At 39.8% G+C, this 20764-nt stretch overlaps 1 protein-coding gene across 1 annotated transcript; it reads left to right on the top strand.

Annotated features, from left to right (window-relative positions):
• The first annotated feature begins 17570 nt into the window (after window positions 1–17570).
• LOC139717008 (uncharacterized) lies at window positions 17571–18569 on the top strand. Its single transcript, XM_071628525.1, has one exon. The coding sequence runs from the start codon at window positions 17571–17573 to the stop codon at window positions 18567–18569; it is 999 nt and encodes a 332-aa protein (XP_071484626.1).
• The last annotated feature ends 2195 nt before the right edge of the window (window positions 18570–20764 follow it).

Here is a 20764-nt window from a genome sequence, read left to right as displayed (position 1 = left end):
CTAGTTTCTTCGTGATGCGCAAATCGATATGAAATGAAAAGCGAGTTGGCCAGACTCTCTTTATATACGGCACTGCTACCTCCCCCCCCCCCATAACTACCACCCAAACAACCCCCCCCCCCCCCCGCCCATAACTACTCTCGGATAACTACCCACTGGACAACTACCCTCCCTGGGGTCCATTTCATTAAAGTCTTAAGAGAGACTTTCTCTCTCCTAAGTCACAATAAAAAGAGACTTCGTGAAATCGTCATTATACCCCCGCCAAACGAAGTTTGAAGGGGGTATATAGGAATCAGCGGACAGTCGGGCGGTCGGGCGGTCGGGCGGTCGGTCCGTTGCAAATCTTGCGTCGCGAACTACTTCCTCAGTTTTCAACCGATTCCCATAAAACTTGGCACAGATGTGTGCCTTGGGTTGTAGATGTGCAAGACGTATTTTTTGACAGTACCCAAAAGTACGTTGCCATGGTAACGGCATATTATGGGAAAAAATGAGTACAAATCTTGCGTCGCGAACTCCTCCCACAGTTTTTGATCAATTTTTATGAAATTAGGTACAGATGTTCATCTGAATATGTTAATGTGCAAGACACATATTTCCGCAGTGGCAAAAAGTGCGTTGCCATGGTAACGGCATGTTATTGGTAAAATATAGGGCAAAATGCTTCATGGCAAAACTGCTTCATCAGTGTTCTTCCAATTCTCATGGAATTCATATTGAATGTTTGTCTTAGGATATAGGTCAGCATGACACATTTCTTGACAGTGACAAAAAAGTATGTTGCCATGGTAACAGCTCACATATTATGAGCCAAAATGATGGACAATTTTGTGTTGCAAGCTACTTCCTCAGTTTTTGCCCAATTTCCATGAAACTTGGTACAGATGTGTGCCTTTGGTTGTAGATGTGCAGGACTCATTTTTCGACAGTACCCGAAAGTACGTTGCCATGGTAACGGCATATTAATGGCAGAAGATCAAGGAAAGATCTTGCGGATTTAACTACTTCCTCAGTTTTTTGACCAAAGCTTATGAAATGTTGTTTGGCGGGGGTATAACCAGTCGCTGTAGCGACATTTCTAGTTAATTCTCAATTCAATTCAATTCAAAGTTTATTTCATTTTTCGACAAAACATATAAGTTACACTTCTTTTGACAACAGAGAATAAGGTAAACAGAACCTTATGTATCGAAAAGAATGTAAAACAATTGAGGAGGACCTTATAGTAATTATACATTGTAGTTTTAAAAAAACCAGAAGTGATCGAAATAAAGTACATGTATAACTTTGCTTAAAGTGCGAAAAATGGAGAGACCCACTAAAAAGACAGAGCTTGTAGAATGTGGGCCCCTCTAGAATAACATCAATGGAAAGATTAATTGAAGCATCATAAATACAAAAGGAGAAAAAAAAAGAGGAAGAAGTCTGGAAGCCCACTGAAAATTAGATTCACAGATAAATACACTTACTATCATACACGTGAACAACATAGGACAAGACTAGACAACAAAACAGCTGCTGGAGAAAAGGCTGTACGGGACAAAACGGGATGGACAAGACTAACAGACGCGAACAAACATGAAACAAGACTAGTCAAAACAACTACTGAAGAAAAGGCTGTACGGGACAAAACGGAATGGAAACGATTAACAAATAGAAGACAAAATAGCAAACGAAAATGCACAACAGAGACAGCGATCTTCGACAAAAGCGTGTCAAAAGAAACAGATGATAGTTGTGGAGGAAAAAAGTGATAATTTCGCGTCTGAAAGGAGAAAAGCAAGGAAATGAAGGGATGTGAGAACAGGAATAAGACAGACATTCATGTCTTTGACTCTTTTGGCGAAAGCGTAGATGGCAGCAGACATCCAAAAGATTACAATTTCTTCTTCAAAGAGGAAAAGGTGAGGAAGTCTTTATGTGAGAAAGAAGGCCAAATGGCTAGTTGTGTCCTGCATAGTCATGCGACTGCAATAGAAAGGACTTCAGTCTCCTTTTGAAAGAATGTATGGATGGGTCGTTTTTTATATCATGATTCAGAGAGGAGTAAATGAAATTCATTGGAACGCCTAGTGGGATATGCATGAAATGATTGGTTTTTTAGGAACATGGAATCAAAAATAGATGGAAGCAAATTGTTACAATACTTGTACATAAATTGGCCTAAATTATACAAAAATAAATCTTTAATTTTTAAGAGCTTATTAGAGGGCAAACAACGTGTTTGTATGAGAACGTTAAGGGGAATGGCAGATAATGCGGAGGGCTTTCTTTTGCAAGAGGGACACTTTTCCAAGTAAATTCTGATGCGTGTTGCCCTAAACCAGGGAGAGAGATCATAAGATACACGACAAAAATCATTGATATAAATAATGAACAATAACAGGCCTAAAAGACTTCCCTGTGGGACGCCGCATTTGACTTCTCTGATAACTGAATCATTGTTTTTAATTGCAACAAATTGTTTTCTATCGACCAAATAACTCTTGAACCACTCCAAGGCCTTCCCACGCACTCCATAATGCGATAATTTATAAAGTAAAATGTCATGATTGATGGTGTCGAAGGCCTTGGAGAAGTCCAAGAAAATACTAACTAAATGGGAATGATTATCAATGGCATGAACACATACTACTCTATCAACGAAATATAAAAGAGCATGCGAAGTACTATGTTTCTCACGAAAACCAAACTGAGGGTTCGTAAAAACTTCATGTACCTTCAAAAAAATGCTCATTCTCTTATAAATAAGTTTTTCTAAAACGTTAGACAGTGAGGACAATAATGAAATTGGGCGATAATTACTGACTACAAGTTTATCACCTTTCTTAAATATTGGTATTACTTTAGCCAATTTCATTTTATCCGGAAACACACCGTTGAGGATTGACAAATTAGATATATGAACAGTGAAAGTGAAAGTGAAAGTCTCTCTCTTAGGTCGGGCGGCCGGGCGCTTGGTCGGTCGGTCGGTCGGTCGGTCGGGGGCTGTCGCATCGGTCCGTTGCAAAATGTTGTAGATCGAACTACTCTCTCACTTTTTTTTTTTTTTAACCCCAAATTTGGCATGTATGACCGATATCAAAGGAAGATGTGGAAGACACCTTTTTCGTTAGTATTGCATAATGTGTGGCCATGGCAACGGCAAATCATTAACAAATGTTACAAAATACCGTGTCGTGGAACTACTCAGTCTGTTTTATAGCAATTTAGTTAAAATTTGGGATATACGATCAATGTCATGTGTAGTTGTGCAGGACGCATTTTTTGTGTGTGAATAAATCTGTTGCCATGGGAACGACAGTTATGTGTATCAATTATACAAAAAAAGAAGAAAAGAATGTGGATTGACCGACCTGAGTTTTTGAGCATTTGACTTTAATTTTGGCACATGCGACCACTACAGCATGTCGATGTGTAGAACATATGTTCTATTGACGTTGAACGATGCGTTGCCATGGTAACAACATTTTCCCCCTAGAAGAATACTGAAATATTGTGGATTCAGCTAACTCCTGCAGTCTTTGAGCATATGGCTTGAAATTTGGCACATGTGACCGCTATAGTACGTAAATGCGCAAACTTAATCTTTCGTCATTAAACAGTGCGTTGCCATGGCAACAACATTTTTTATTTCATTTAAAAGCATACAAAAGTATTGCGAACTCAGCTTAATTACTCCCTCAGTCTTATAGCATTTAGGGTGAGTTTTGGCACATAGTGACCACTATGGTACATAGATGTGCAGACTTAATTAGAGTTGAACAATGCGTTGCCATGGTAATATCATACATATTTTGAATGAAAACCATACATAAATGCTGTGGATTCAGTTATCTCCCTCAGTCTTTAAGCATTTAGCTTGAAACTTGCCACTTATGACCGCTGTAGCATGTAGATGTGCAAACTTATTCTTTCGTCATTGTTGAACAAGTCGTTACCATAGAAACAACATATTTTGAAGAAAACTCACACGAAATTACTGTGGATTTAGCTAACTGCCTGAGTTTTTAAGCATTTGGCTTGATATTTGGCACATGTGACCGCCACATTTCATTCATGTGCAAATTTATTCTTCTGTCATTGTTGAACATGTTGCCATGGCATATTTTGAGTGAAATCGTACAAAAATAAAATGGATTCAGTTAACTCCTTCGGTCTTTCAGCATTTTGACTTTGGCATATGTGACCGCTACAGTATGAAGATGTGCAAAATCTATCTTTCGTCATTGTTGAACAATGTGTTACCATGGTAACAGTATATTTTGAATGAAAATCATGCAACAATTTCAGTTCAACTAACTCAGTTTTTTAGCATTTGCCTTCAAATTTGGCACATGTGACCACTATATTACCTAGATGTGCAAAATTTATCTTTCGTCACTCTTAACAATGTGTTGCAATGCTAACAGCATATTTTGAACGAAAATCTAACGTAGGTAGTTAGATACGTAGGTACTTTCGTTATAAAAACATCTAAAAATTACAGTTTAAAACGGCTGGATTACCCATAATTAGCGTTGCCGCCATAGCAGCACTGGTCTTCCATGGGGCAGAGATGTCAAGTTCAAAAAACTTTTATGAGTGAGATTTTCATGATTCGGCGTTTCGGCACTCGCGCGCATGCGCGCGCGAACGAGGAGGGTGTCACCACTTGGGTGTCACCCCTCCCACGGTAGGGAGCTTTTTTGAATTATTGGCTCTTAATGATGCGATCTGGTGCATACTTAAGTGACTATTTTTTACTAACTTTGAAAGACAAAAGGGAAATATGCCTTCAATTGCAACTATCACTTGAATCCTTTGAGCTATACTCCTTATTTTTGGCACAAATTGCAGACTTCACCCGATGTGTGAGAAAAATGGGTGTTCTGCGTGAGATCGTGAGACAGGCCCTAAATGCTTGAGTCTCATGCAGAATGCGTGAGACTTGGTAGCTCTGCATGGGGTCCAGTTACATAATTAAACAAGCATTTACAATATGCAAGAAATACAATTACAGATGATACATAGAGACAAATTGAAAAGAGAACGCAAAAAGATACAGAGATTAAGGTTACCACAAACATACCTGACATCACTTAATCAAATATTACATAACGGAACAGAATAAAACAAACCCGGCTATCCAGTCACTAATAACAATACATTGCAACTGGAATTTATGAATTTGTACATATTCTTAGAAAAGCATGTAAATTCATAGCTGTTCGAGCAGCTGACGGTAGATTATTATACATAAATGTCAACAGGTGTTTGTTTCTACCTTCTACCAAAGTGTCCCATTTCAGAATATTGTGAATCTCCAGTTTAGAAACATGGGATAGTGTGAATTCAGCTAACTCCCTCAATTTTTGAGCATTTCACTTGAGAAATGGCACATGTGACTCTCAGTGAGCAAAATATAGTATACGTTTATTCAATGTTGAACAATACATTGTCATGGTAACCCTTTTTTTTCAATAAAAGGTTTACAAAGTAATTACTGGTTGAGGTAACTCCCTCAGTGTTAAGTAGGGATATTAATCACATTGAGTGATAGTTCTAGTTTTGTATAGGTTTGTAATACCATATGAAAAATAAGGCTAATATACGTTTGAAGGCACCTTCTCCTGCATTGTCATCATTCAGTCTTTTGCGTTTAATTCATTACCGTTATAAAACTTAAGACGATAAACATAGGAAAAATGATAGTTGATTTCACTGAAATTCATATTCACTTATCATATTGAGAGAATGGCCCTCGATTTAAAGCCATAATTTCAGAGAGGATCTGGGTGCTGTTTTGTCAGCCCTGACAAGCTGTCAGTCCCAAACATTTACCAAAATAATGGCATTCGTTGTAGTTCCATGTTGGTCCATGGAAACAAGTCAGTGAGCAGAGCCTTCTCAGCCAATCAGAACCAAGGATTTTACTGAAATTAGCAGAGCTTAACAACTTGTCATAGCTAGCAGCATTTATAAAACGGTGCCCTGATCTGTCTTAAGAGTACAATTACAGTTAATTGTCCATACAAGTGTAATTATGCTAGTTTTCAAATTAAATGTTGTTAATATTGATAGAGGGATTGTATAGTATTGGTGGGGATGAGGATTGGGCGTTTAACTTTCTGCGAGATACCAAGAAACCATAGCATGCCATACCGTATGCATATAGAGCATATACCATTCTAGAAAGAATTCAAAGTTTATATGTGAAAAGCTGTACCTGAGTTGTGGAGTGGCTGAAACATAAAAAACAACAAAAAACAAAGAAGACAAAGCGATCCTAATAAAAGGTGGGACCAACCTTTTATGAGGGCTAACTTCAGGTTTCTAACATTTTGTGTCTGTGTGTGTGTATGTGTGTGAGAGAGAGGTATACAATAATGAGAAACCTTTCATGAAATGTGCAAGAAAATTTGAAACACATTTTTAAGGCAGATACATGTAAAGGACCATTTTTTATAATAATAATAATAATAATAATAATAATAATAATAAAAGGACATTTATATTGCGCAGCTACTATAATGATATACTCTACTGCGCATGTTCCATAAACATGGAAAACAAATCAATATTGTACCTAATGTCACAGATTTGTATGAAAACTCTGGAAGAGGGGCAAAAGTAAACAATATCGGTCATTCATAATTTTGCTACACTTAAGTCATTGTACAACTAGATGCTCAATGTATTGATGTTTATACACCACGAAATTAATTCGGTGTGAAAAGCATGATGAACGTGGCTTTTACAACATAGAAGTATTATGATGGGACATTACAACTTAACTACGTTAAAGACGACTGTCCATTATAAGTACTTCATTGATAAAGATAGGAAATTACGCTATGTATGATAAGGATGTTAAAATAAATAATTGTACATCCGCTAGAATGTAAAATGAGCAGGAACTTATGATAAGGCGCGCACAAGTCCAATCAGCACAAATAAATCTTCTGGTAGATAGCTCCTATTGTAACGTTGACTACTGCATAATTATCAACGCGATGAAGGAATTAGTAATATGTCTGGAAATTGAGGGGGTTGATATAATTATAGTTTACAACAAGAACTGATTTGACAGAAAAATCCAGTCAAAACAACTTACAGAGTTGTTGTAGTATTAGTAATATTTCGTGACGGTATCTCAAAACACTATACAGAAATGAACAGCCCCTACACTTCTAAAAGTAACTTTTTACCCATTTAGATCAATGACGTATATTCCCCTGGCTTATCGGAGGGGAGAGACAGTATACATAAGTGTTTTTACATTCACAAATGTACTCATTTGTTGGGATATATATATATATATATATATATATATATATATGTATATACCGTTTGTAATATGCACATTTCGATTGTATAGGTAAGCATCAACTTTCCCATTGTTACGTGTGCAAGGTAGAGAATCTTTCTAGAGTTGTATTCTGATCTAAAACTAAGAAACAGATCAAATCATCTCCTCTGAAAGTAAAAACTATACGTACTAATATTGTCTCGCATCACACAATACTACCTCAACGATCTAAAACATGATCAATCTCATTTCATTCCCTCTGATTTCAAGGTTTTTCAGTCACCTGTTTATATTATGTTGGTTTTGAAAAAAAAAGCAAGAATAAGTCGTATTCTGTGCCAACATTTTCCTTTGGTCCCTTCTATCTGCTTATTTAAAAACTCTGCAAAAAAAAAAGTTGCAGAGTAACAAAAAGCCTCTAAATCTAAAGCTAAATTAAAATTAATATGGCACATTTAAGAAAACTATAACTGTCTCTTGGGAATATTTTGTCATTTTATAAAGATTTCATCAATTCAATCAATTCAATGTGACATTTTTTTCGAAATTATGTAGTGAGTAGAGGAAGTAAAATTCAGAATCGCTCTCGTACTGAATATCGAGAGGACAATTTCCGCGCTAATTTACCCTTGATGGTTTAAGAGCAGCAAATAACACAATTTTGTGAACATACATGACTGCAACTTACCCGTCAATTCTCTGAGGGGAAGAAGGTGCAAGGCCCATGTGATAACTAACATTCCACTCTTCATTTTAGAGAGCTTTATCGCGACTGTTCGGCATTCCTGTTGTTTTTCTCACGTTGATCTAAAGGGGAAATCCCTGTTATTGTAATTTCTTGCTATTAAGTATGCAACCGCTCTAAACTACCCTTCAGATAATGCTCGCTAAAAACACCCCACACAAATCATGCACTTATTTTGAAAACGTTCTGTGCGTGCAGTATGCTGTGGCGAGAGGGTAGTGCGTCAGCTCTCCGCATTCTAGTTGGGAGCACGCGCGAATTCATAATACAAACGTAATGTCTTGACGGGGTTACTAGTAACTCGCAATACTGAAACCAACAAAAGGTCTACGAGTCATACAGCCCGTGAGTTTGACACAAGGCAAATAAGGTCCATGAATCCGACACTAGGCAAATAAGGTCCATTAGTCCGAAAAGGCCCACGAGTCTGGCACTGCGCCCCCCCCCCCCCCAAAAAAAAAAAAAGTTCGACATTACATCACAGGGTTTAACGTGTCGGTCTCGTTGGCCTTATTTACTTAGTGGCAAACTCATGGGCTGTGTAACTCGTGGACTGTATGGTTCATGGGATGTATGACCCCGTTTACAGTGAGTGAAAAGGCCGGGCTCAGCCGCGGCCGAGCCCGGTCTTCATTTCACTGTAAACGCGCAAAGGGCCAAATGCGGTACCAAAATCGGCCGCGCATTTGGCCAAAGCTCTGGAGGTAGTCTCGGCCGCGGCTCGGCCGCGGCCGAGCCCGGCCTTTTCTCATTGTAAACGCAAACTGGGCCAAATGCGGTACCAAATTGCGACCGGCGCGCTCCCAATAACAGTCGTTTGTTTGACAGCCTAAGGCTCTGGTTTGTGTATAAGCAGAGGGCCAAGACAAAATATTGAAATGTTTGAATTGATAATAATAATGATGATGATAATAATAATAATAATTATAATAATAATAATAATAATACAATAATGATAATAATGAAGTCTGTCGGGTCCCATACTGACGTTAGTCACGCCAGAGGTGGGAGCGGAGCCCAAAGGCGGACGCGGAGACGCGGCCACATGTTGGGCACGCAACGACAATAGGGTCGGGGATCCTCTCTTCTGGTCCAGGCTCTTGAGGCGCTTTTCCTCGAATAGTTTAACACCCTTTTGGACAACTGGATCAAAGGTCAAATGTTAAATGACATGTCAAAAAAGCAACAAAAAAGCTAATATAACACTTTTCTATCCACATCTCGAAAATGGATCACGAGTTCTTCGTGAAACTAAGTAGATATCAAAGAGGGTGTTTAAGTAGAGTAAGCGCTCACCATTCACACGACGTAGACTACGAGAGAAGGGGGTCATTTGAACAGTGGCGCGTGCGCACGACATACATACCCTATCCCCGCATACATCCCCTATCCCCCAGTATTTTCCGGGTCTCTCTGAAATAACGCAAACAGGGTTAATGCCCAAAATTCGTCAACACATAACTGAAGTCTAAAAAAAAATTGCTGAGCTTTTCTAAAGCATTGATAATCTAAACTTTATTTCTATAAGTGTTTGTTTATGGAAATATAGAACAGTTCATGATGTCACAATTAAACAAAGGTATAAAGGAAATACTTTCAGTTTCAGTACGTTTTATTTCTCCATAGAAAAATAATTATGAGATTATCAAATGTATTCACAAGTCATGAAAGTATAAACGAGATTTCTCATTACAAATACATAGTCTTGTAAACAAAACAATATTCATGACAATTCATTATGTATACAATTGGCAAGGAGATCGTTATCAATAAGCAAATCGCTTGACATGGACAATTGCCTTTAAACACATTACGCCATGTATCAATTCTTTTTTTTTAATCTTTTTTTAAACCGAAGGAACAGAACACATACACATAGAGCATAATGTAAATCTTTACAAGTATTTTAAATGTCATTTAACCAAAAGGACAACACAATGGAATATAAAAGGACACACAACGAAACAAGGGAAAAAATTAAAGGGGTACCCGGAAAGGAAAAGTAGAGAGAAGAGAATAAGGGAAGAAAAGCGATAGTACACAGTGTTCAGGAGTTAATTGGCAGCTAATATGACCATAATTTCTAATTCCAGTGGTGCATTTCAAGGAGATATTTTTTTTTAAATCTCAAACGTTGCAAAGAGGAACTGCGTCTAAGATCGCCAGTCAAAGAGTTCCATTTTACATCTGGACCATGATGCGTTTAGGAATTTTGAGCAATAATAAGTTGGGGATTTTCCAACATTCTGTTGCATGATGGGTACGATAGGAATGGATATTAAAATTTGAAATACACACATCTTTAAACATTTCAGGAAGCTGATTGTTAGTATATCTATGTATACATTAATATTGTTGTTCGCCATGTATGTTTATCAGAAATTATCGGAAAGTCTTTAAATCATAAAATAAACTTTCAGCGTGCGCTAAGTACGTAGTGTGAACCACTAATAGGTCTTGTGGCACGTTTTTGTTGGAGCAAAATCTACTTTATTTTGCTAATGCCACAATTTCCCCACAAAATATTACACTAGGTGATATGGGTTAATATGAGTGCATTATAAAGGATTTGTAGGGCATGTTTGGTAAGATATTCTCTTACTTTCAGAGGATCCCGGTATTTTTTTTTTTAATAGTTGAATGAACTCGGTGTACATGATCGGACCATGTTAGGCGTGAATCGATAGTTACCCAAAAAATTTACGCAAGACTTTTGATTTTAGTTACTTGCCATGAATATTTATTATCCATAATTCTTTTTTCAACATTCAATGATAACTTATTGCACTTAAATGATGAAACCTTTAAAAATTCTGAATTTACATCTGAAGTCAGTGTATGTAGGTTTTTATGAGAAAAGAAAATGTTCGTGTCATCTGAGAACAAAATAAAATTGAGTAACGAAGATGAATACACTAGATCATTCATATATCAAAAACTTGGAAGGTCCTGAAATCGATCCTTGTGGGACACCACAATTTGTTTATTGGATTCAGTCGATTGATAAAACAGATATTGTTTTCTGTTGTGTAAATAATCTTTAAACCAGCTTAGAACTTATACAGCAAAATATTATGATCTATGGTATCAAACACGTCAAATGCGAATGTGGCCCCGACAAATTTCATTCAGGCGACATTCGGGATGTATTCGGATGGAATTCGGTTGGACTCGGGGAGGCATTCGGGGCATTCTGGGCAGATTCGGGCCTATTCGTTTCATTAGGGGAGTAACGGCCCGAATCATCGAGCCAAATAGATCCTAATATCACGAACAGAGCCGAATCTGCCCAGAAGGCCCCGAATACCTCCCCGAATCCATCCGAATTGCTATACCCGAACACAGAGCAGAATAAAGGTGAGTGAGCCGAATAGGCCAGAATACTGCTGAATAGCAGCCGAATAGGTCGAATGAGCGGCCTGAATCACCCAAATAACCTCGCAAATATAGCCAGATGAGCTATGCGTTTTCAGGGAGGCCTCGTATTCGGCGCATTTGGCCCTATTCGTCCCGATGCGGGTCGACATTTGGATCGTCATTCGGCACTATTCGGCTGGGCATTCGGCTTTACTCGAGATGCCCGACATTGATTCGGGTCAATTCTTGGCGATTCCGCTCTGATTCGGGACCTTCTCCACTGGGAACCTTTTTGTCTCTGATTCGGGACCTACTCCACTGGGAACCTTTCGTCTCTGATTCTTGAATCTCCCCGAATCAGAGACGAATTGATTCCGAATCCACCGAATCCATTTGATTCAGGCCATATTCGGGCAGAATCGGTCCAGATTTATTCGGGAGAATTCGGTTCTGGTGTAACCATGGCTAGAGGCAAGACGAGGACCCATTTTAACAAAATACGTATTACAGGACAAGCCCACCTTCATATACATAAGGATTCGGTGAACGCAGCAATATCAGTAGAACAAATTAGTCAAAGTGTGAGGAAAATTGGACACACCGTTCGAAAGTTATGAATTTTTAAAGTATATCTTAAGTCATTGCTGGATGAGAAGACTACTACAGTGTATATTGTCACATCCGTAGAACGATATAAGGAATATATAAAGAGAATTTCACAAAATTGTATTTTGTGAAAAAAGTGAACAGTTCCTAGAATTGTCACTGATGTATGTTAAGAGTAAGATTATTCCCCTGCCTCCCGAAAGAGATTAGACGAGAGCTCTTTTTTAATGCGACAAAAGTGAAAATATTGTGAATTTTCTTTATATTTTCTTTATATTGTTGTACACAATCCATGTGACGTCACAAGCCGTATAGTCTTCTCATCCAGCATTGACTGAGCAGAAACTTCAAAAATGCATAACTTTTGAACGGATTGTCCGATATTACTCAAACTCTCACTGATGAGTTCTACTAACTATGGCTGCATTCACAATCCACAATCATGTCTATGAAGGTTGACTTATCCCTTAAATTCATCTGCGATTTTGACTGGATCGTTTACCAGTTCATTATCAATTATAAATTACATTTATCGCCATGGGATTTTTTTTCCTCTGATAACATAATATTAACTGTATTCAAAAGAGTATCTATATCAATTTATATGATTCAATTTTCCGTGAGTAATAAAGTTTTCTGGAAAGTCGTTTCACTGAGGTAAGCCTCTATAGAATTGTGAAGTATCAAAAATTGATAAGTATTGAGATGCTGATTTACGCTTCAGAGCTAATTTGCGTAATTCATTACGAGTGTTTATGAATCGTATTATATCTTTGGTTACCCAGGGTTCTCTACTTTTTTTGAAACATAAATCAACAAATTCTAAAGGGTTTTCAATGAAAAGTACTCATTCCCCCTGCCCTCTTCAATAAAGTCAAACACTCTCGAAAATATAAAGTTTCCAACTGGCAGTAACAGTACTTCCTTGTTAAGGGCGTTGTGCTGAGTTTGAAATACAGCACTTGAAATGGATATCCTGATATTTTTTTCGAGAATTTTTATAGTTTCCATTATTCATGATACTTGTAGAGAGAGTGGGGGCTGCAGAGACACTCATGATTTTAGTGTTATTTTCTGTAATCTGATATGAAGAGCATGATTCTGAGCTGTGAGTGTTTACCGATAAAACATGAGGAAGTAAATTTTGTCCTTAAAGTGCTTAATAAGATAGCGTTAGTTCCAACAGCCAAACTATATCATTCAAAGCCTGAACTGGTAAGTTGATAACTGAACAGCAGATCATGCCTATTTGGTTACCTATACATGAATCTGATTCTAAAAATGGGATAAATACATGGTCAAAAGCTATTGCTTCGGTCTCGTCTATGTATTCAAACTGAGTTTGTTGGGGGAAAAAAGAGAGTAAACTTACTCAAACATGTTGAACTTTCTCATGAAAACAGACTAATTAGCCATAAAAACAAATTATGCAAACTAGATAAGTTGGTGTTGTCGCCAATTCTTTCTTTTTTTTGTACACATAAGATACTACATTGTCCAGCAATTTAGCAGGTGAAACCAATCCCACAAAAAGTATATATGGTCATGGTATTGCAACTGTGAAATACGTAGATGCAAAATACGTGATTTTTTTTTCATCTTTGACCAAAACCAAAATGAAAGAAAGAAGTCTTTGGTAGATATTGAGAAATTGATGCAGCCAAACTATATCATTCAAAGCCCGAACTGGTCCTGTTAAAGACATAATTTACCATTTGCAGAAGAAACAAAAGCCCAGTATTAGTGCATTACAATATTTTAAAATGAGAGTTTGGGATAGAAACAACCACTCTAAAAAACTGAATCCATATACAGTAATCGATGTTAAAGGGATCTATATAGTTTTGGTTGGTACCTAATTTCAGGTTTCTAACATTCTCTGGTGAGATAATGAGAAACCTGTTATGAAATATGAAAGAGCATGTGCTTCCATGAGGAATTCAAAATTTATTTGATAAAAATTGGTTTTGAAATGGCTGAGATATCCAAAACAGGGCAATTCTAATGAACTGTGGGACCCATCTTTTATTACGTTTGTTTTGTTTACTTTGTTTTTGGATGTTTCAGTCATTCCAAACCCTATTTTCATCAAATAAACTTTGAATTCCTCTTAAAATGGTATGCTCTGTACTATTTCATAAGTGTTTCCTTGGTAACTAGCAAAAAAGTTTAAAGCCCAATTCTCATCTCCACCAATACTGTACCATCCCTTTAAGTATTGTTAAATACACAAAACTTGAACAAAGGTTTTAATAATAAATTTTCCAGACTAAACAGTTGTGGTTTAATGAGAAAAATACTGATATCTCCTTATATTTCAGGTTTTATTGCAAAAATGTTATATGGTAGGATACACAACAGACCTACACATATGCATCAAATGTGATGTCTTGAACATTTTTAAATCACTGCTCCCAAAGGTAAACAGGACCTTTAAAAAGTGAACAGCAGATCATGCCTATTTTGTTACCTACATGAATCTGATTCAAAAATGAGGATGAAAAGCTATTGCTTCGGTCCCGTCTCTATGTTCAAAGTGAGCAGGGAAAAAAAGAGTAACTCACTCAAACATGTAGAACTTTCCCATGTTCTCACAAAACAGTACAATATGCCATAAACACAAAATATGCAAACTATAAATGGGGTGGGATTGTCATCATAGTTCTTTTTTTTTTTGGTATACATAAGATATTGCATTTTTCAGCAATTTAGCAAATGCAATCAATCCCACAAAATGTATATATGGCTATAGTATTATAACTGTGAAATAGGTTAATGCAAAATAAACTTTTTTTTTTTCATCTTTGACCAAACCAAAATGAAAGAAAGACGATTTTGGGAAACTTTGAGAAATGGATGTACGTGAGATGGCTACCCACCATCAGTTTTCTGTCCTGGCAGGGTTTTCCCCCTTGCATTGACAGAATCATTACATCAACAGCAACGACAACAACCCTAGAAAGTAAACAAAGTAAATAGACTTAGAAATGAAAGGAAGTACGCTTCCTGCCACGATGCAGAGTTACCAGGATGTTCATCGCACGTACAGAGGAGAAAATAACACACGGATTATACTCTGACATAGATAGCAGGTTGACTAGCGTACCTGATAATACACTGATAGCACTCAGTGAGATTGTCTGACTACAGGACAGTAGTGACCCCATGTTGGCAAAAATGATCACGGCATTACACCCGACAAAGCTGGCTGCTATCTTGGTCATCAACTCACTCCTTTTCAGAATTTCTTACGGTAAGTCAGGGTATCCTTATCAATCTCGATACATTCTTTGATGCAGACGTGATATTACAACCTATGAAACGTTTACGCCCCGAGAAAATTCCCTTATATACTTTCTTATTATTTGCCAAATATACTTTTGTAAGTCAACCCTCTTGGATTGTTTATCGTTCATTTACCTGTGCATGTGGTTTCTTATGTTTCAAAAACGTTAGGGTTTTTTCCTCTCTCTCTCTCTCTTTAGCAACTTAGGATATCGCTGAAGGCACTTTGGTAAACGGGAAAAAAATCAACAGCGAACCGAATGACAATGCAAAAAAAAAAAATAGAAATAGATTTTATTCGGAAAACTTAATTCAGGTCATAGATGTCATCATGAAAGAAATTAGTAACGAATAAATGATAACTACAAGGATATTTATCGTGATGACTATAGTAGGCAATAATTGTAGGTTGCTTTGAATATGGAGTTGGTCAGATTTTAATTGTCTTGTAGATGGTGTCCGTCAGTCTTATCTTTAAATCACAATGAATACTTCAAGGGCAGTGTGTAATTATCAATTTCATAGTGATCAGCAAAGAAAACACCTTTTTGTGGAGACTACGTTATAAGGACCAAAGTACAGTTGTAAGCACTTTTGAAAATATGATGTCCCTAAATGAATTAAGGGAACAAAAAAAAACCTTTAAACTTGTTCATGATTCTAGCGACCTACACGTCCAGAGATGGCGAAGAAGATATGACCTTTTGCCTTAAGAGGTGTTGAGATTTTACTCGTACCACACAATGTCTATGGTAATGATTAAAGTAATGACACATTACGTAGACTGCGGTGTACTGATTTTCTATTAAAGGATAGCCTATGCTGTGGTATCATAAGTTATGTGCCATTCATTTCCCTGCATTCTTTTATTCATATTTGTCGCATCCAACTATTACATGTATTACATACACAAGCAACCATATGCGGAAATCGGAGACTCGAGCTCAAGAGCAAGCGGAAAATCAATAAGGGCCGTTTAACATGTGTGAATGTTTTTAATCTACGATAACCGGACTCATATATCTCAGGACATGTCATGGTATGTGTAATTTACTTTCTGGTGTTAATCACTGCCGTAAACTGCAAATAAAACACATTTCTAACCATAAAGAATACATTCTATAGGACGATTACAAACTATTAGTACTTTCAGTATGTGTTTTTCGCATTCTGTTGTACCTAAATGAGTCTATGAAAACATTTTGAACTATATAACTCCGGTTTGTTGTGTTTCAGCCAACGCTACGTCCGGGGATAGAAGAGCCTCGTGCGCGGAGAAGTGTGGATATCTTTTTTATAGGAACGAACCATGTCAGTGCAATTACGCATGTGCAGCTAAAGGAGATTGCTGCTCTGATTTTCTCCAGCTTTGCAGTGGTATGTATCATTTCATTTATCTTGCTCTATGGTTGCAGTAAACGTTTTGTAACGGTTGTCATTGTATCACCCCTAAATCTAATATCAACGCTAAATGTAATATCGACCCTAAATGTAATACACCTTAACCCTAAATGTAATACATTTTTAACGCTAAATGTAATAATCGAGTCAACCCTAAATTTAATACATTTCAACCCTAAATGTAATAACCTGAGACAACCCTAAATGTAATACATGTCAACCCTAAATGTAATAACAACCCTAAATGTAATACATCTTAACGCTAAATGTAATATCGACCCTAAATGTAATATCAACGCTAAATGTAATATCGACCCTAAATGTAATACACCTTAACCCTAAATGTAATATCGACCCTAAATGTAATACAGTTTAACGCTAAATGTAATAACAACCCTAAATGTAATACATTTTAACGCTAAATGTAATAACAATCCTAAATGTAATTCATGTCAACACTATTAAATGTAATACATTTTAACGCTTAATGTAATTACGACCTTAGATTCAATACATCTCATTATTGTAGTATATTATGTAATCAGGCTAGACTCGGACCAGACAGGGTGTCTGAGCTCTGTCGGCCAGAGGGCTTAATATCACATCACTCGTATATCGGAGGGATTAAAGAGACAGGTGTCCTCACATCATGGTGGACCACCATCCTGGTAGTAGCAATGTACCGATGTATTTATGACCAGGCAGTCCAGTGTTTTGGGCAGTCTGTCTCGAGCGTTGGCTGAATGCAGCTCTTCCAATAAAGTCAATCTCTCTCTTAACTCCGAGTGTGTCGATCGTGTTCTATTTGATTGTGCTCATAGCAGGTCACTTCACTGGCGACGAGGATATTTTTCGAATGCACCTATACATGTACTGTATAGGATGGCTCTCATCGGGAAAATTGAGGAGTTTCTGGAGGGGAGAGAGGAATGGTCGCAGTACGTCGAACGGCTGGACCTCTATTTTAAAGCCAATGACATTACATCTGAGGGAAAAAAGCAGGCGACACTGCTCACAGTCATTGGGCCTTCGTCATACAAATTGCTACGGAACCTGGTGGCCCCAACCAAGCCCTCTGCCATGAAGTATGACGATCTCGTGGCAGCGATGAACGCACATCATTGCCCGATTCCAAGCGAAATAGTGCAAAGATGTAAATTCAACAGCCGGTTTCGCATGGATAATGAAACGATAGCGGGCTACATGGCATCACTTCGTTCTCTAGCAGAGTTTTGCAATTTCGGGACGTCGCTTGATGTAATGCTACGTGATCGCCTGGTTTGCGGCGTGCGGGATGACCGCATCCAACGTCGGCTTCTTGCGGAGAAGAGCTTAAATCTCGGGAAGGCGGTGGAAATCGCCACCAGCATCGAAATGGCTGCCAATAATGTTCGGGACCTCCAGACGGCGCAAGCTCCAAGGGAGGAAGTACACCAAATGGCTTCCTCGCCTCAGCCGAAACAAGCCAGGGCCAGAACGTGCTTCCGGTGTGGAAAGGGCGGACACACATCTGACAAGTGCAGGTTCAAGGACAGCAATTGCCATCATTGCCAAAAAAGGGGACACATTAGCAGCGTGTGTCTAAGCAAAAGACGCGGAATACCGCCCAAGAGCAGTGGCCAGGTGAAAGCGTTAAAAGCGGACGACGATGACGCCGGCACGGAATCGGCGGACGAGAGTTCAGCTCCACCACCAGCGGAGTACGGCAATCTCAGGCTGTATCGAGTGGACGGCAAGTCAAATGTGCCCCCACTGAAAGTAAAAGTCAATATCGACAGCCAAGAGGTCGGAATGGAAATCGACACCGGTGCATCTATTTCGCTCATGTCGGAGACGACATTCCGGACATATTGGCCTAACAACTATGCCCAACAACTATGAAGCTGCGGACTTATACCAACCACGAATTGGAAGTCGTGGGCATGGTCGAGGTGCACATCGCTCACAATGGCCAGGTGAAAACGCTCCCGCTCATCGTGGTCAAAGAAGATGGTCCCAGCCTCCTTGGTAGAAGTTGGCTGCATGAGCTGAGGCTGGATTGGGCAAGTGTGCATAACATGAACGCCGCAGCCACAACCGACGTCAACGACATCCTGCAACGTCACGACGCGGTATTTCGTGAGGAATTGGGCAAGTTCACAAGTCTGCAAGCCACGCTTCACGTGAACAAGGATGCAGCGCCCCGCTTTTGCAAAGCACGGGTGGTGCCGTATGCGATGCGGGACCTGGTGGAGAAGGAGTTGGAGAAATTGCAGCACGATGGGGTAATCGAACCAGTCCAGTTTTCGGAATGGGCGGCACCCATAGTGCCCGTGATGAAAGCTGATAAGCAGTCAGTTCGTATCTGTGGTGACTTTAAAATGACAGTCAATCGCGTAGCGAAATTAGACAAGTACCCACTCCCGAGAATTGAGGACCTGTTCGCATCACTTGCAGGGGGACAAAAGTTCTCGAAGCTGGATTTGTCCCAAGCGTATCAGCAGATCGAGCTCGACGATGACTCACGCCAGTACGTAGTGATCAACACACATAAGGGGCTATATCGCTACAACAGGCTCCCGTTTGGGGTGTCGTCCGCCCCAGCCATATTTCAACGGGTAATGGAGAATTTGCTACGCGATATTCCCCACGTCACGGTATACCTCGATGACATCCTCATCACCGGGGTCAATGACCACGACCATCTTTCGACAATCGACATGGTGCTCGGGCGGCTGGAGGAGTCTGGGCTGCGCTTGAAGCGAAGCAAGTGCAGGTTCAGGCAGCCGTCGGTTGAGTATTTGGGTCACACCATCGACGAGCAAGGCCTGCATCCGACTTCGGGTAAAGTTACAGCGATCACGAATGCCCCTGCACCCCGCAACGTCACTGAACTGCGAGCCTATCTGGGGCTGCTCACATACTACGGCAAATTTCTCCCGAATTTGTCGACCACGCTAGCACCTGTGTACGCCCTCCTCAAGAAAGGGACACCGTGGAAATGGAGCTCAGTTCAGCAAACGGCATTCGACTCGTCCAAGAAGCTGCTGTTATCATCACAAGTTTTGGTACATTATGATCCAAGCCGAGAGCTGGTCGTGTCCTGTGATGCCTCGCAATACGGCATCGGCGCGGTGATCGCGCATCGCATGGAAGACGGGTCAGAAAAGCCGATTGCGTTCGCCTCGCGAACACTTGCGGAAGCCGAGAAGAAATATTCGCAAATCGAGAAGGAAGGTTTAGCTTGTGTGTTTGGGGTAACACGCTTCCATTCTTACGTGCATGGGCGCCACTTCACGCTCGTCACCGATCACAAGCCCCTCCTCGGCCTGTTCAACGAGGACCGCCCTATCCCTGCTCAAGCATCAGCTCGCATTCAGCGTTGGGCCCTCACTCTCGCGAGCTATGAGTATACACTCCGTTTCAAACCGACAGGATTACACGCTAATGCCGATGCTCTCAGTCGTCTACCACTCGCCGACGTGCCGCCCACGGTGCCGTTGCCGGCGGAAACAGTGCTCCTCCTCGACACGCTTGAATCATCGCCCATCACTACAGCCGACATTCGGAAGTGGACGCGCCGTGACCCGGTCTTGTCTCGCGTGTTAACCTACGTAGAGCGCGGTTGGCCTGAGCAGCGAGAGGAAGTCGATGTCGACATGAAGCCGTATCATGTGCGCCGCGATGAGCTATCAATGCTAGATGAGTGTGTGCTCTGGGGAAATCGTGTGATCGTTCCTAGGCAGGGAAGGAAGAAAGTGTTGGAGACGCTCCACGCGGGACATCCAGGCGTGTCTCGGATGAAAAGTTTCGCGAGAGCGTTTGTGTGGTGGCCAAAAATGGATCACGACATCGAAAGTACATCGAAATCGTGTAGCAATTGCCAGGAAAATCAGCCAATGCCGGCACCCACACCGCTTCATCCATGGCAGTGGCCAAATCGTCCATGGTCACGCCTGCACATTGACCACGCTGGGCCGTTCATGGGGAAATATTTCCTCATCGTGGTCGATGCGTACTCCAAATGGCTTGAAGTGATCCCAGTTGGTTCGACGACGACAGCGTCGACAATCGCGAAGTTACGGCTACTTTTCGCA

This window comes from Diadema antillarum, unplaced genomic scaffold (assembly GCF_040938485.1).
Source record: "Diadema antillarum isolate AM-2024a unplaced genomic scaffold, OU_Dant_1.0 scf00000071, whole genome shotgun sequence".
Lineage (NCBI taxonomy): Eukaryota > Metazoa > Echinodermata > Echinoidea > Diadematoida > Diadematidae > Diadema > Diadema antillarum.
Note: the sequence above shows the minus strand (reverse complement) of the source record. Positions and strands in the feature narration are given on the sequence as shown.

What these genes read in the sequence shown, in the direction of transcription:
- LOC139717008 (XM_071628525.1), top strand. Translation starts at nt 17,571, where the DNA reads ATGGCTCTCATCGGGAAAATTGAGGAGTTTCTGGAGGGGAGAGAGGAA.